The 14,594-nt window shown below is 41.2% G+C and overlaps 1 protein-coding gene and 1 long non-coding RNA gene across 2 annotated transcripts in view; both read right to left on the bottom strand.

The window, feature by feature from the left end:
• Positions 1–2,275: 2,275 nt before the first annotated feature.
• Positions 2,276–6,932, bottom strand: LOC106949223 (uncharacterized). The gene is made up of 3 exons (XR_001425336.1): positions 6,888–6,932; positions 6,442–6,500; positions 2,276–4,580 (listed from the first exon to the last, which is right to left on the bottom strand). It is a non-coding gene; the product is annotated as an uncharacterized LOC106949223 (long non-coding RNA).
• A 2,906-nt stretch (positions 6,933–9,838) lies between these two features.
• LOC106949201 (adenylate cyclase type 8-like) overlaps positions 9,839–14,594 on the bottom strand; it is a gene marked incomplete at its 5' end in the record, with an annotated part of 40,565 nt that continues 35,809 nt past the window's right edge. The window contains 3 exons of the mRNA XM_015035321.1: positions 9,839–12,173; positions 13,352–13,466; positions 14,184–14,276. Coding sequence (XP_014890807.1) covers positions 11,674–12,173; positions 13,352–13,466; positions 14,184–14,276 — 708 coding nt within the window. The remainder of the gene's footprint in view (positions 12,174–13,351; positions 13,467–14,183; positions 14,277–14,594) is intronic.

The raw sequence follows: 14,594 nt of genomic DNA on the forward strand, positions 1-14,594 counted from the left end.
ACCTGTGCGCACACACACACACAAACACAAACACACACACATCCACCTGTGCACGCACACACACACACACCTCCACCTGTGCGCACACACACACACAAACACAAACACACACACATCCACCTGTGCACGCACACACACACACACCTCCACCTGTGCACACACACACATGTGCACACACAGACTTAAACCAGTTCATCCTGTAAAATCAACTGAAATCATTTATATGTGTGAAGAATAAAACAACTTATGAGCTTAAAAACCAGAGTCTGAAGGTAAACATGTGATTCTTATGGATTATTTGATTTGCTGAGACAAAAGACAGAAAATGAAAAACATTGAATGCTGATTATTTCTGGCACTAAATGCATATTTAATGAGATAAAGATTCTGGTCTGAGAAGTCAGGAAACCTTTGCGGCTCACAGCAGCGCTCTCCCCTCAGTCACCACTTTTCGCTGAAATCTGATTATTTTACGTTGATCATTCTAATAATTAAATGCGACTGTAATCAGATTTCAGTGTGAACGGTTTCCCAAAGCGACCTGCATATGCAGAAGAAGAACGTAAGCGTCACCCAGCAGCGTGTTAAGATGGCCGCCGCCGTATGCTTTTCGTTTACGTCCAGATTATGACGCACGTCTCACATCAGTGACACGAAAGATAAAATGCAACATGATCGTTTGGACACTTTAAAAACTATCAGATAGGATTTAGTTCCACAAACAGAAGAAACACATAACAGATGTCTTGGAGGTAAAAAGTTCAGACTGCAGGATCAGCAGTATGAATGTGACTCTGATCCAGAGACTGGAGATCATTTCTCTGCATTTACACCTGATCCAGGATTTTAACCTTCAGAGGTCTGTCAGGTTTATTCGTCTTTTGTTTCCACAGACTTTCAATAATCAATTCATTTGTATATTTTCTACAGCCAATCAGGCAGATCCATTAAATACCTTAATGAATGCAGCTTTACATGTACGGTTATGATTTAAAGGAACCAGTGATCAACAACATGGAACAAACTGGTTCCAACCAGTCAACCAGTTCCAGGTCTGTTGACTTGTGTGATAATAAAACTAGTCAATAAGTAAATACTTAGAGCTCTAATGAGTCTAGATCACTAAGAGGCTGAAATGGCTTTAACTCGTTAAAAAGAGCTCATTTTATTCTTTGCATTAACTAATAAATATTATAAATCTACTAGTGGGACTCAAACATGTTTTTGGTACTTTATTAGTTTTTAATACTGTTGGTTCTCATCAAACAGAACTCTGCTGAATTATGTTTTATCATAAAATCCTTTTTTTACTCACCAACTCTCCCAGTTTCAGTTTCGATGGTGAAGCTTGGTGATTGCTGCAGATTGCTGCAGATTGCTGTCATCAGTCAACCAGAACGCCATCGACTGTCCCAGATTCGCCGAGTCTCCCTCGACTTCGTCTCCTGGGACGGTCGGCGCTCGTCCCCCACCGCGGCTGCTAAAGACGTTTAAGACGGCTCAGGCGACACGGAAAACAGCAAAACTATTTTCAGCTTTCCAGCTCGACCTCCGGGACGAGAGGCTGCTGTCAGAAAATCTTAAGAGGAATTTATTTTTAGTGTAAAATTAGCGAGGATGCTGCTGTTTTTGTCTCCCTGCAAGTTGGAGGAGAAAAACTTCCGATCAAAGAAACGACGGAACAAAGAAAGTAAAAATAGTCAAAAGAGAAGAGTTGCTGCTGCTGCATCACAGAGAATAAGTCAGACTCTTCCAGAGGTGATGTTCTGCTCACACAAACTGATTAAACTGAAGCTCAGCCTCCATCTGGTTTCTGCCTTAAAGTCCAAAAACATTCAGAGGAACAGCAGCCTGGAGCCAAACTGAGCATCTTAATCCATTCAGAAAACCAGTTATTAATCTGAATTAGCTCATTTTAAAATGTCAGAGTTAATCTGGGACGTTAGACTAAAGCCTGGACCGTCCGTCCATAACATCCAGATTTCTGAGGCTCTTTCTGTTAGAATGAGTTTTGATATAAAACATAAATTTATCTCAAACAAGTACAAACTTTGAACTTGTCACTTCTAGTGAGTTTCAACCAATAAGTAACAGAAACGACAAAAAACAAACTTTACTTCCAATTTGTGCTGCGTTTCAGGTAACAGGTAACGACTAGTAACGAGTTCCAGACATTTCTAAAATGTTACATGACTTTTCAGAACATGCTAACATGCTAGCATGCTAACTGTCCTCAGTGTTCTGATCAGGTTTTGGTTTCATTGTTGCTACTTCCGTCTTGCCATATTCGGCTGCTTATTATTTTATTTATGTCTTGCCATATATAGTTGACACTCATATTCATACAGGATTACATCCTGCCTCAGTCATGTTGGTCTTTATTTCACTGCTTTTGTGAAACGTCATAATCGGAACAGGGCGCTAATCAAACTTTGATGCTTCTTTCCATTTGTCTCGTCATACATGTTTGCTCATTTGTATGCGATGTGCCAGAACAGAGAAACATCTGCAAACATGTCAGGTAGCAGGAAGATGAAGCCTGATCTCACTGCAGGACTTCCTGTTGAGTCTCTCATATCCAGAATAATTAGTTTTGGCATCTAATGCTAAATATTGATGTGAACTCCAGATGCTCTTCCTCTCTCTGCACTTATCTGGACTTCATCCTTTTTCTCATTTTGTCAGCAAAACATGAAGTCATTTAATTCAGAACTTTATGCAAAATTCAATTAAATCATGAATGAGTCCGCTCTGTTCAGAACCTGCACACTCAGCCACTCTGGGCTCTTTAAATGTATTTATTTTAACAGAAATTGTCTGTTAAGTCAGTAAATCGTTTTGCAATCTGAACTGCTGGATTTTAATCTGAAAGGTTTATGAAGCAGAAGCTCATCATTGACTGTTTGCATCTCGTTTTGCTGCAGTGAAGCTGCATTTGAATGTTTTGAGTCTCTTTAATATCCCGGCTCTGCCTGGTTCTGTTGCCGCCGCCGTTCGGACCTCCGGTGTCGCCGCCTCATTGTCAGACCGGCTCCAGAGACTCTTCACTTCGGGTTGCTTTTCTCTCCTTCCTCTGCGGTTTGTCTCGTTTCTTTTGTCCTCGCTGACCCATTTGAAGACTTTCAGGTACCGCCGCGGCCCAGCGAGACTCCATGATGGGGCTCCGGGGCTTGTTGCCTAGCAACAGCGTGTGTGGCAGCACTGGCTTTATGTAACAGAGAGCTTGATGGCTGAATGTAGGGCGCCCAGCCTTCAGGGGGGAGTTAAGGGATGGTAGAGTCTGTGTCCACGACACACACACACACACACACACACACACAGGACCAAAACACACACACACACAGGACCAAAACACACACACACACACACACACACACACACACACACACACACACCACCTTCTGTGTCCCTGAACAACTAGAAACAAAACTAAACACAAAAATATGTACAAAAAACCAAAACCATGTGTAAAAATGTCATTAAAGAGTTAAATCCACCAACCATTCACTATGATTCTGATAAGAAAAACAAAAAGAAAACCACTTTAGTATTCTTGTCCCAGAACCAGAACCAGAACCAGACGAGGCTAATGATGCTCACAGATACGGACGGACAGTGAAGCTTCCAGATTTTAACTTTTATAATCCTTCGTTTCTTCAGGTCATCAGGCTCTAAAACAAACTTCATCATCTCAGCAACATGTTCTTAATCTGAAGGCTTCAACAGCTAATATGCTAATAGCAGATTTAGCACCAATTAGCTCTGGTGCTAAATTAGTTTAGCTCTGCTAATTTAGCATGTTAGCTAGCTTTGAAAACATTTAGCACACTTCTAAATGAATTTCATTTAAATGTGGACTAAAGTTTGACATCTGGGGTTGGGGTTAATCTTTGGTGGAAATATTCTGCTGTTCCTGTGGCTCTGATGTGTCTGTCAGATTTTATGCTGCTCCTCTCAGTGTGCAGGTGTGTGTTTTTAGGTGTGTGCTTCTCTGTGTGTGTGTCAGTGTGTCCTCGCCCTGCCGGCCCAGATGGCGGTCGACCCGTTGTGGTCGACTCAGCGGCATCACCGGCGGGAAGGAGACGGTTGCCATGGTGACGTCTACTTCATGTTTGGTTGGAGTCTGACCAGCTGATGCAGAGGAGCGGCTCTGATCTGATTGTTTTGAGTTTCTCTGATCATTTCCCAGCATGCCCGGCTCTGGACGGGACCGGTCAGCGGCTGCTGCTGTAGCAGTGACTCGGTTTCTCCTTGGCTGTGATCCGGGCAGCAGAAGACAACATGAGCTCAGCTGTGGCGCCGGCGGCGGCTGGAGGTTTGTGCGTTTCGGAGCCGACCCGCAGCATCAGAAACAAGCAGAAACAGCCGGCGGCGGCGGCGGCCGACAGACGTGACGAGAGGAGCTGAGTTAACAACGTAAAGTTCATTTAAAAGCACCGCTGACCTTTTCCTGGAACGAGGCGGGAACGGCAGCAGCTCAGCGGGTGAGGGGACGTCCTCCAGCAGAGGACAGAGACAACGTGTCCTTCGTCCAACAATAAACACCACAGGACCTTCATGCAACGTGTGTTTAAATACGGCTGGAACCAGACGGATACACACACTCAATTAAAAAATAAAAATGTTTTCTTGTTAAAGGTCAGAACAATGGGAGACATTTTTAGATCATTTATTGAAACTCCAAAGTTTACATGTTTCCTTACTATTGCTTAGTAATATTCCTGACATATTAGACAGAGAAAATCTGGGAGTTATTTTTCATGAAGTCTCCAGAAAAACAAACCAAACAGCTTCTGAAGATCTTCTTCTGGAGCCAGAGCCGACCGTAACCTCGTCTTAAAACCTCTTCACTCTGTAGAATATCCCACTAAATTTTAATTTTGACATTCAGAGACAAATCCTGCCAAGCTGGTGGACTGAGGAGTAAAGTCCAATCTACTTGTGGTCGTTGGATCCTAATGATTTTAAAAAGTAACTTAAATTATTCTTTTGTAAACAAACATTTAGTCTCAGTGTCTGCGTTTCCATTGGCCATGTAAATCCACAAACTGGAATTATGAAAATAAATTCACTTAATGGAAACACAGCAACTTAGAAAAAGTGTTTTTTGACAAAAAGTTTTGGAGATTGGATAAGTTGGATTTTGGTGGCATTGAAATTAGTGTGTTTAGAAAAACTGTAATGGAAACTTCATGATCAACCACCGAATGTTATTACAGGTGGAAACGACAAAGAGGATGACAGGAAGTGGTAGAGGATGATGTTTAACGACTTATCATGTGAACAAACTGTATTCACATGTGATCTTAATTGTGATTTTTATCTAATGGAAACATTACAACTGTTAAATTGTTTTTGACATCAGCAGGATATCTGTCATTAATAATAGAAACACAGCTACTTCTATCTGGTCTGCTATGGACATTATTATATTAAATGTTCCTTCAACTGTATTTGAATTATGAAGCTCTTTGCAGTCTGAGAAAGGTGCTAAATAAATCAACCATCCTCACTTGCTCAGCTCCAGGCAGGTGGATCCTGAATCCGACCTGTGGAGGTAAATAATGCAGGTCACTCTGAAAAACACGCAAACCGAGTTCAGGAAGCGCATAATCTTTGTGCTTCCTCAGATAAACGCCAGCTATACCCGAAGATAAAATTAGATTTGCTGCTAACTTTGAAGAAAAGCAGAAATGGCATTGATCTCTGGGAAAACCCACAGCGATGTAAAGCGCACTGCTGAAGTAAAAATGCAGCTTCAAAGTAAACAAACCACTTTTTTCTGTCTTAGAAGTGAACGTTTTGCATAACGAATGAGCGCCAGAGGTAAAGATTTGGCCCCCTGCTGCTGTTAATTAGCTTCCTGTCATGATGGCGGTCCTGAACCAACTTTCACTGCATTCCCTCTTCTGGTTTTACATCCGTCAGACTGAATTAGATCCGCTCTGTTGCCTCAGCGTGGAAGGAAATTTCAGATTCACTGGAATTAAAAACTTTTTTTTTTACATTTTTAAAGGCGATACAGAGATTTGTGACTTAATTCTCAACCCAAAACCCTGCAGAATTAGTCAATAAATATATTTGTGGTTACTTATAAATTCTGTTTTTCCATTTAAAGTCAAATCTGTGCTGATCTTTTAAAAGTTTAAAAAGACATTAATTTGTCTTGGTTTTACAAGGTTTATCAAACGAAATGCGTTTGCTTTAACCCTGAAGCATCAAAAGGTTGTTTAGTCTGAAGATGCTTCTAGAAACTTGTGATTCGTTACTGCAAAGTAAATATTCGTCATTATTTAAACTTTGGTGAAATTTATCAAACAGAAAAATATTTTATAGCTTCTGGCATTTTTAGTCTCATTTTGTAATTTAATCTGCAGTCCATACCTTAAACTATGTTGGATGATTTGTAGGAAAGCTAAGATCACTTTGTTAATGTTTTACCTGCACAGGTGACGGAGGGGGAACCGATCAGAGATGAACCTTTCAGTTCGCTTAACAACCTAAAACAAAGAGATAAACGGAAAAAAGATTAAATCTTGGGATTTTTTGGCCTAATTTCATCAAGGTATATCTTTGATAAACACAAGTTTGCTGAATTGATAGCACTAATGCTAGCTTGTAATCCACTCAGATACGCCGTTTCTTATTTACGACAAAACGTTCCAGTCAACTAAAAAGTATTCAGAACTACGGAAGCCGAGTAAATACAGAAATAAACGGACATGTTTCCTACACAGTTAGTGTAAATTCATACTAAGAAAGTCTGAATGTATAGCAGACCGAAACCGCTCCTAAAGCAGGAAGTGGATTACAGCGCGGGGCATTCTGGGTAAATACAGCCAAAACAAACACGCAAGTCTCGGGTTAGCGGGAGAAAGGTCTTTTACCAAAGACAAGATAAATCCTCCAACAGCTAAAATCTGACGCCTTTATTTTGGTTCCGTTTGGTGAAGAAGGAAGTTGCTCTCAGTGTCTTCAGAGGTTTTTGTGTCGTTTCCTTCAGTGATTCTTGGCGCAGCGCCCCTACAGGCCAGGAGGGGAACAGGTTTTTCCAATTGGTTGTTCTGACTCAGGGCAGTGAGAAAGAGAACAAATGCTGCAGTTTTGATCCCGAATCGATCCGAGTCTACCGGACAATCAGGAGGGAAAACAGAATAAAACGCAGTTTGAAAGAACCTGCATGGCAGATTCAGACAGTTTTTTCTCCACCTAAACCCACAAACTTTACAACGTCATCAGTTCATTGCCTTCTAAGTGTTCAATCTATTACTAAAGCATTTCTAAAGTAACTTCATGTTTTAGTTTTCTTCTAATGAAGGACAGGACAATTGATCAAACATGTGTTGAACACCACAGTTTACTGCCTCTAGCCATCGAGCTTGACATCGTAAATATTCATCCTTGATAACTTTGTTCCATTTGTGCCTCAAAATCTGAATTTATACTTACAAATGGGTAAAATTCAGTCTTTGAAATGTGGAGATTCTTCACTAACTCCATCCTCTCACTGTAATTTCCTGCTCACAGTGAAATCTGCTCCAAAACAGTTTTTCTTTCTCATTAAATCATTTTCTATTCTAAGATCTGCTTTCTGACATTTAGAGATATTTTTGCTGTGGATCTCAGTTAAACTCAAATGAAGAAGATCTGGGAAGTCGCTGCAGCCAAACTGAAAACAGCTAATAAAAAAATCTGTTGTGTGAAAGACAGATGGGGCCTGACAGCAAATGTAATGGCTGCTCCATTGGCACCAAGAGTTTTTTTTTTTTTTTTTTTTTTTAAAAGAAAATGAAGCCCAACCGAGAGGTCTGATGTTTTCCAGGAACCGGGCAGAATACCTGCAGGTCCGCTGATCGGAGGATGTTTGAGGTGAACTCTTTGCTCTTCACAGCAGCCAGCAGGAGGTAATTTGTCAAACAGAGAACAACGGCTGGGAGGATTTACTGCAGGCGATTTCCACTCTGCAAAGCATCCGAGGTGGAGGATCCACAGCAGAGATTTTCCACTGACTGTGGGAACGTCAGACTGCAGAGTGGACAAAACATTTCTGATCATCCAAGATGAGAGACAGTCGCTTTTTAAAGTTCAACTGATGGTTTAAGTCTAAAATAGTTTATCCAACATTAGCTTTTTACTCCATGTTCACTTTTTCATCCATTTTGGATTGTTTTTCTCCAGGTTTTAATGCCTGTAGCAGTTTGAATGTTTATAAAGCAGAATAAGAACTTTGTTTGGAGTCGCAGCGTCCGTCGCTGACGTTTTCTGGGTGAGAGCTTTTTCATATCTACTGTTTATTTCTGAAGTTTACACAGAAAATAAGATGAAAAACACAATAAAATGTAAAGATTGCTTAGAAAGACCACAAAATAAAAAATGTAGAGACTGAAAACTGATTGAAAATGTATATTGCCACATAGTTTCCTTTCAGTTTTATGTTTTTTGATGTGTTTTCTGAATCTCTGACTGCAGGATCTTTATGAGTTGTTGCCTGATTCTGATTTTTTTATGTTTGTTTTGACTCGTCTCGTTATTTTTATTTTTTATTTTTTGATATATTCAGCTCTCTCATGCAACATTTTTTATCCTCGTCCATTTTCCAGCTGCATTCAGCGTCTTTGTGCTTCTTTTAGGGAAGCTCTGGACAGATCCCAGATCCCAGATCCCTGCCGGATCCCTGCCGGATCCTTGGTCGGTTGTTGGTGCCGCTCGGCGTCAGGTTCTGATGCTGCTGCACAGATCCAACAGCGTTTTTCCAGCATTTATAAAGCCAGTAATAAAGACACAAACACTGCAGGCTCAACAGGCCGGCGTCACCATGGCAACCCCATCCTCCACATCTGCCTTCATGCTGTTTCCTCCTCCTCCTTCTTGTCTAACAGAAAATCCATACAGAGGGGAGGAAAGAGAGGAAGAATCAATTCCTCCTGGAAGAGCCGGCTTTGTGTTTGTCTCTGCCGCCGTCACCCGACACTCAGACGGCTGCTTTGATTTCCTGATTTACTCCTCACTGATGTTTCTGTTTGGAGCATCAGTCTCAAGAAAAGGAAGTAAAAACCACTGATTTGTAAAAACAAAATAAAATAGAATCACTTTCTATCTGTTTTCAAACCATTATTCGTGTAAACACGGTGAAATAATAGCTTAAAGCCTCAGACTCTCCAGCAAAATGAACCTTTTCTGGAAACCAGGCGATGCGTTAGTCTGACTGGATATCTGCTGCCACCTAGTGGATGGATGTACAAACTACAACCCGCATCTGATTACCAAACATTGAAAAGTTTTAGCAGCGCATCTTTTATGGCACACAGAAAGCTGCTGAAATGTTTCTTAACCCGGCGATTTTCTTCAGGGAGCAGGAGAAATCCAAACCTGGACAGAATCACCTCTAAAAGTTAATAAAGTTTATTCGATCTGTCCAGAGTAAAAACATAAAACGTTCTAACTTGTTGCTTCAAAAAACTAAAATTTTCTCTTTCAAACTTCCTGTTTACTTTTTGGAACTCAAGTTTCTAAAATAAAAGTTTTATGTTGGAGAAACAGCTTGACAGGTGACATTAAAACGATTGGTTTTAAACCATTGGACATGTTTAAAACCAAAATAAGAAGTAATAATTATAGCACTACAGGAATAATTAAAGCTTTTTAATGATCTAAACACTGATTATACAGTCTTTAAAACTTTGTTGCTTGTAAAACTTTTATTTTTGTAAAATAAATAAATAAAATATGGGAACTCTTAGTTTTTCTCACCTTATTTCCTTCAGATTAAAGTTTATTTTCTCTGTCTACTAGAGTCTGAATGAAAGAACTGAAGAATTAAAACAAGCAGACGTGTCGCTTCTATAAAAAATTAGACCCCTTTTTATTGTGTTCCATATATAAAAGAAATACAAAAAAGAAACATCGACACCGGGCAAAGGTCAAAGGGCAGGGGTCAGGTGTGAACGGGTCCGACGCAGGTGAGATAAAAATGGGAACGGACAGCAGGAACGTTGGGGAAAGTCCCGGATAATCAGTCTGGAGGACGTCCAGTCCTCCCAGTCCTCCCAGTCACCATCTCCTCCTCTAAAGTTGAGTTTCAGTTCTACAAACATTCACAGAAAGCAGAGCCGCTCAGGACGAAGATCAAACCTCATTGGCTGGATTAAACCGAAGTGGGCGGAGCTTGTAGAGAACGTGAACACCGGAGGAACGTTCAGTTTCAGACATTCATGATAAAAACTTCAAAATAAAAGTCTCTTCTCCTGGATGTCCAAACCGCCCTTTGTATCAGAAATACTTTAATAAACCAGAACTAAACATGAGTTTACATTCATTTTTACTGAAAACATTAAATAAAGTCATGAGGAGAAAAAAGTTTCAAACAGTTTATTGTAACAAAAACCAAGTAAAGCTCTGATTCAGAACCGATTTCAGCAGCGAAAACCTTCAGAGGACTTTAACTGTCTGGCTCCAATAGCTGCAGCTCATGCACACATTTGTCTTGTAAGGTTGTGGACTTTGACTAGGCCGTTACGACACATCGAGTCTTTTCTTTTTTAGCGATCCTGCTGTGAATAGTCGGGCGGGTTCGGATCATTTCCCTGTTGATGACCCGGTTTGGGTCAAACCGACCTCACGTTTAATTCTACTGATACATTGGTACATAGAGGAGGTCAAAGTTCATTTAATGGCTGACCAGGCCACCAGGTCCCAGTCATCAGCAGCTCCACCTGCTGGACGGTAGGTATGAGGCGATTGTGGTGAAATGATGATGTGCTTTACCAAATGTTGCCACTTTAGGACAAAAGTCTAAATATTTTTAGACTTTTGTCTGAGTTAGAACTAACTAACTCATACTTAGTTCACCGAATGTTTATCATAATTTCCCCTTCAGAAGTTTTTCTTATGTAAGCGATAATCCTGCCGTGTGTTCAGAGTGATCTGGTTCGCTCTGATCTAAAGTCGGTGATATTCAACACGTTGGCGCGTCAGGGCCCGATATCGTTCCCAGAGGTCAAACGAGTTCACAGCCTGCTGAATGTGGCAGGTCAGAAACACAGAAGATAAAATACCTGCCATGACGCACCAAAACGTCCGGAGGACGACAGAGAGGTTTTATTATTCTCTGCTAAATATGATCCATAATCTATGTTTGTTTACTCTGAACTCACGTTTTCTGAAATTTCCCGTCTGACGTCTGAATGTTGTCTGCTGCTGGATGAACTGTACGATCAAACCTGTTATATGTTGCTGCTTTACCCTCTGACTGCTCTGAAGAACGATAGACTCAGAGTTCAGACTTCACAACTCTTCCCAGACTGACGGGCATCAACAACCTGGCATAACATTAACTCACAGCTCCAGATCAACAAACTGCCAGTTGTTGTTTTTCTAGATGCATTTCTGCTCCTGATGATCATTAAATGAATGGATTTGATCAGCACCACCTGATCAAATCCATTTGACTCTGATGGAAACGTTTTTTCTCCCCATGACCCTGAAAAGCCCTAAATCAGCCAAAGTTTAATGTACAATTAGCGCCTTATTGTTTCCAAGTATCGGTCAGAGTTTCAGACCGATGGTCGGACGCTTCGCCCACCAAGGTTTAGCTCAACCACAGACGGGGTTTGTGCCTTCGGAGCAGTTCTGCCTGTAAGGAATCAGCGTGGAGCCAAAACTCTGCCGGGCGCCTCAGGACAGATCCGTCTTATCCGGAGCTTCGGCATGATGGCCGCCGCCCACCTCGGCCCCGCCGGGCGCCAACAACGTCCTGCGGTTGTAGTGGTGGTGGCCTTTCATGATGCCCGAGTTGTTGTTCTCGTTGAGAATCTGCTTCTGCTTCTGCCGGTTGAGCGACTGCACCAGGCCCAGCACCACGGCCGCCAGAGAGTACTGGCCCGTGATTTTGCGCGGCTGCAGGATGAGCGGGTTGGGCTGCACCCGGCCCAGCAGGAAGTGAGTTCGGATTTTGCCCTCTTGCTCGCTGATGCCCTTGACGTAGATCTCGCCGCGGTACTCGAAGGCGAAGCCTCGCTCCTTCAGGATGAGGAAGGTTTCCTCGGGAACCTGGATCTTGCCGCTCACGCCGGTGCTGTCCATCCGGCTGGCCAGGTTCACCGTCTTCCCCCAGATGTCGTACTGCGGTTTCTTGGCGCCGATCACACCCGCCACCACCGAGCCGTGAGCCATTCCTGGGAGAGAAACAACTCACTGTGGAATCTGGTTTTAAATAATTAACACGTTTCATTTCTTCAGCTGTGGAAGCAAACGCTATGGAAACTCATCTACAAGTTATTACAGCAAATAGTCAATTAATTTAAATTTTAAAGGGATATTTTCCAGTTTTCTTAAAGTTTACCCTGCATGTTAGAAATACTAACATGAAACACTGCTGAACAGACTCCTTCAATTTAGAGTAAATCCATGTTACAGATATCAGATAAAGCTACATTAGGTATAGAGATGCAAACAATTAATCAACTTAATTGTCTTTTAGCGGTTTATTAGATTAAAATGTGTTTCAATCGATTAACTAATATTGTCCGCTTTAGAGTTGTAGTTTGTCCCGCCATCCAGCAGAGGGCGCCGCTGGTCATCCTGTAGCGGAGCCAGAAACAAAGATGGCGGAGATATTCCAGAGAGGAGAAGATAAACGGTCCGAACAGAGTCCGCTGTGAGAAGCTAAGTGCATTTTATGCGGTTCTGATTTGAAATATAAACATTTAACAAGCTTCTCAGCTTCACCGTAAGCTTTTATTCAGCTGCAGAAACTTTAACTCCTCGACCAAAAGTTACTGATGTGCTACGAAGTTTAACGATGTGAAAAAAACTGACATTATTCAGTCAGTATTTAGCTAACATACAATAATGTTACATTTTTTAAATTCACTATATGATGAATAATAATATACTGAAGTATTATTCAGTATATTATGAATATATAAAGGGGAAAGACTTTATGTTATTCAGTATCATGGAAAGATGCTCCTCTTGAAAGAAAACTCAGATTTCTTTTTAAAATGACCTTTTAATTAATCGATAAGATCAATCAACTTTAGATTCATTAATCCATATTAGGTTATGGATGGTAATTATCAGTGTTTCCGATATAAAGCATAGAAGTTCAACATGTAGATTACAAAACTACATGTACTGAATCCAGCAAGAATGAGAATTTTAAAGTAATCTAAATAATCTGTCATAAATAGAAAAGTTAATTCAGGTTCCATTGATAATTTCTGGCTTCTCTGATTGGAAGTTTATCATTTTTTAATTTTCTCTGAAAACAGAAGGATCAGTCAAATCAAGCAGGTAATAACTTAACCAAGTGTAACAGAAGCAGATCTTCAGACTGAGCGAACGCGCTCACCGATCCGCAGCTCGAAGTTGTTGAACGAGTGCTTGTTGATCTCCTGGATGCTCTCGTTCAGGGCGATGGCGAAGTCGGCCAGCGCACACAGGTGACCCCATTTATCTTCACATTGCTGTGGAGGAATCAGAGAAAACGGCTGAAATAACCTGAAGACGCCTGGAAGCTTCACGGATCGGCCTGACGAACCGGGCCAGAGAAGAACCAAAGCAGGAATTTAAAGTTTGAACGTCAGAACCACCTTAAATTGACCTCATATTAAAGAAAAACATTAATAATTTCAGTAATCGTGTATATAACATGTTTATGTTTTATGTAATCTCCAACAAACCTGATAAATTGATTATAGTTGGATTGAAATTTAGTTTGTGGGGATTTTGATTATTTTGAACGTGTCAGAAATGATCAATTACATGAATAAAACAGATATAAATAATAATGTCCAATTCTTAATAAGTGATCCCACACTAAAGCACCTTGTATGTTCTGGTAAAAACTCAGAACTAACCTAATAAAAACATGTAAAGTCATAAGTTACAGCATGAAACTCCAGCTTGTTGTTCCAAAAAAGTTAAAAATCCTCCAGAAGGCGATTTTTCACTCTCACTTCCTAACCTTAACGTTTCTAAAATAAGATTCAGTTTTATGTTGGAGAAACAGCATGACAGGTGACTTTAACTGACTAAAACATTTATCTGTTGGACATGTTTAAACCAGAATGAGGAGAAATAATTTCAGCGCCCTGTGAATAACTAAAGCATGTCACCAGACCAAACCACAGGCAGCCAATCCGAACGGCTGCCGCGTCCGGATGCTTCCTGCAGACCTTCACCTGTTTCTCAGGCGACAGACCAGAGACGGCCATGTAGGTGCTGCCGATCGTCTTGATCTTCTCGATGTCCTGGAAACGGTCTTCACCCAGCAGCTGCAACAAAAACAACGTTCACTGAGCTTCAAAACAATCTGATGCACAGAAACACGTCAGACCGAGCAGCTGGTCTCGTCTACGGCTGACCCGAACAAAACCAAAGTTCTGCCTGCTGCCTGAACCGTTTCTTAAACATGACCGACTGAAGCAGCACTGAAGCAGATCCATCAGAACCATCAGACCCATCAGATCCATCAACCATCAGAACCATCAGATCCATCAGAACCATCAGAACCATCAGATCCATCAGAACCATCAGATCCATCAGAACCATCAGACCCATCAGATCCATCAACCATCAGAACCATCAGACCC

Source organism: Poecilia latipinna, unplaced genomic scaffold (genome assembly GCF_001443285.1).
Source record: "Poecilia latipinna isolate Pla-1442-1.1 unplaced genomic scaffold, P_latipinna-1.0 Scaffold331, whole genome shotgun sequence".
NCBI lineage: Eukaryota > Metazoa > Chordata > Actinopteri > Cyprinodontiformes > Poeciliidae > Poecilia > Poecilia latipinna.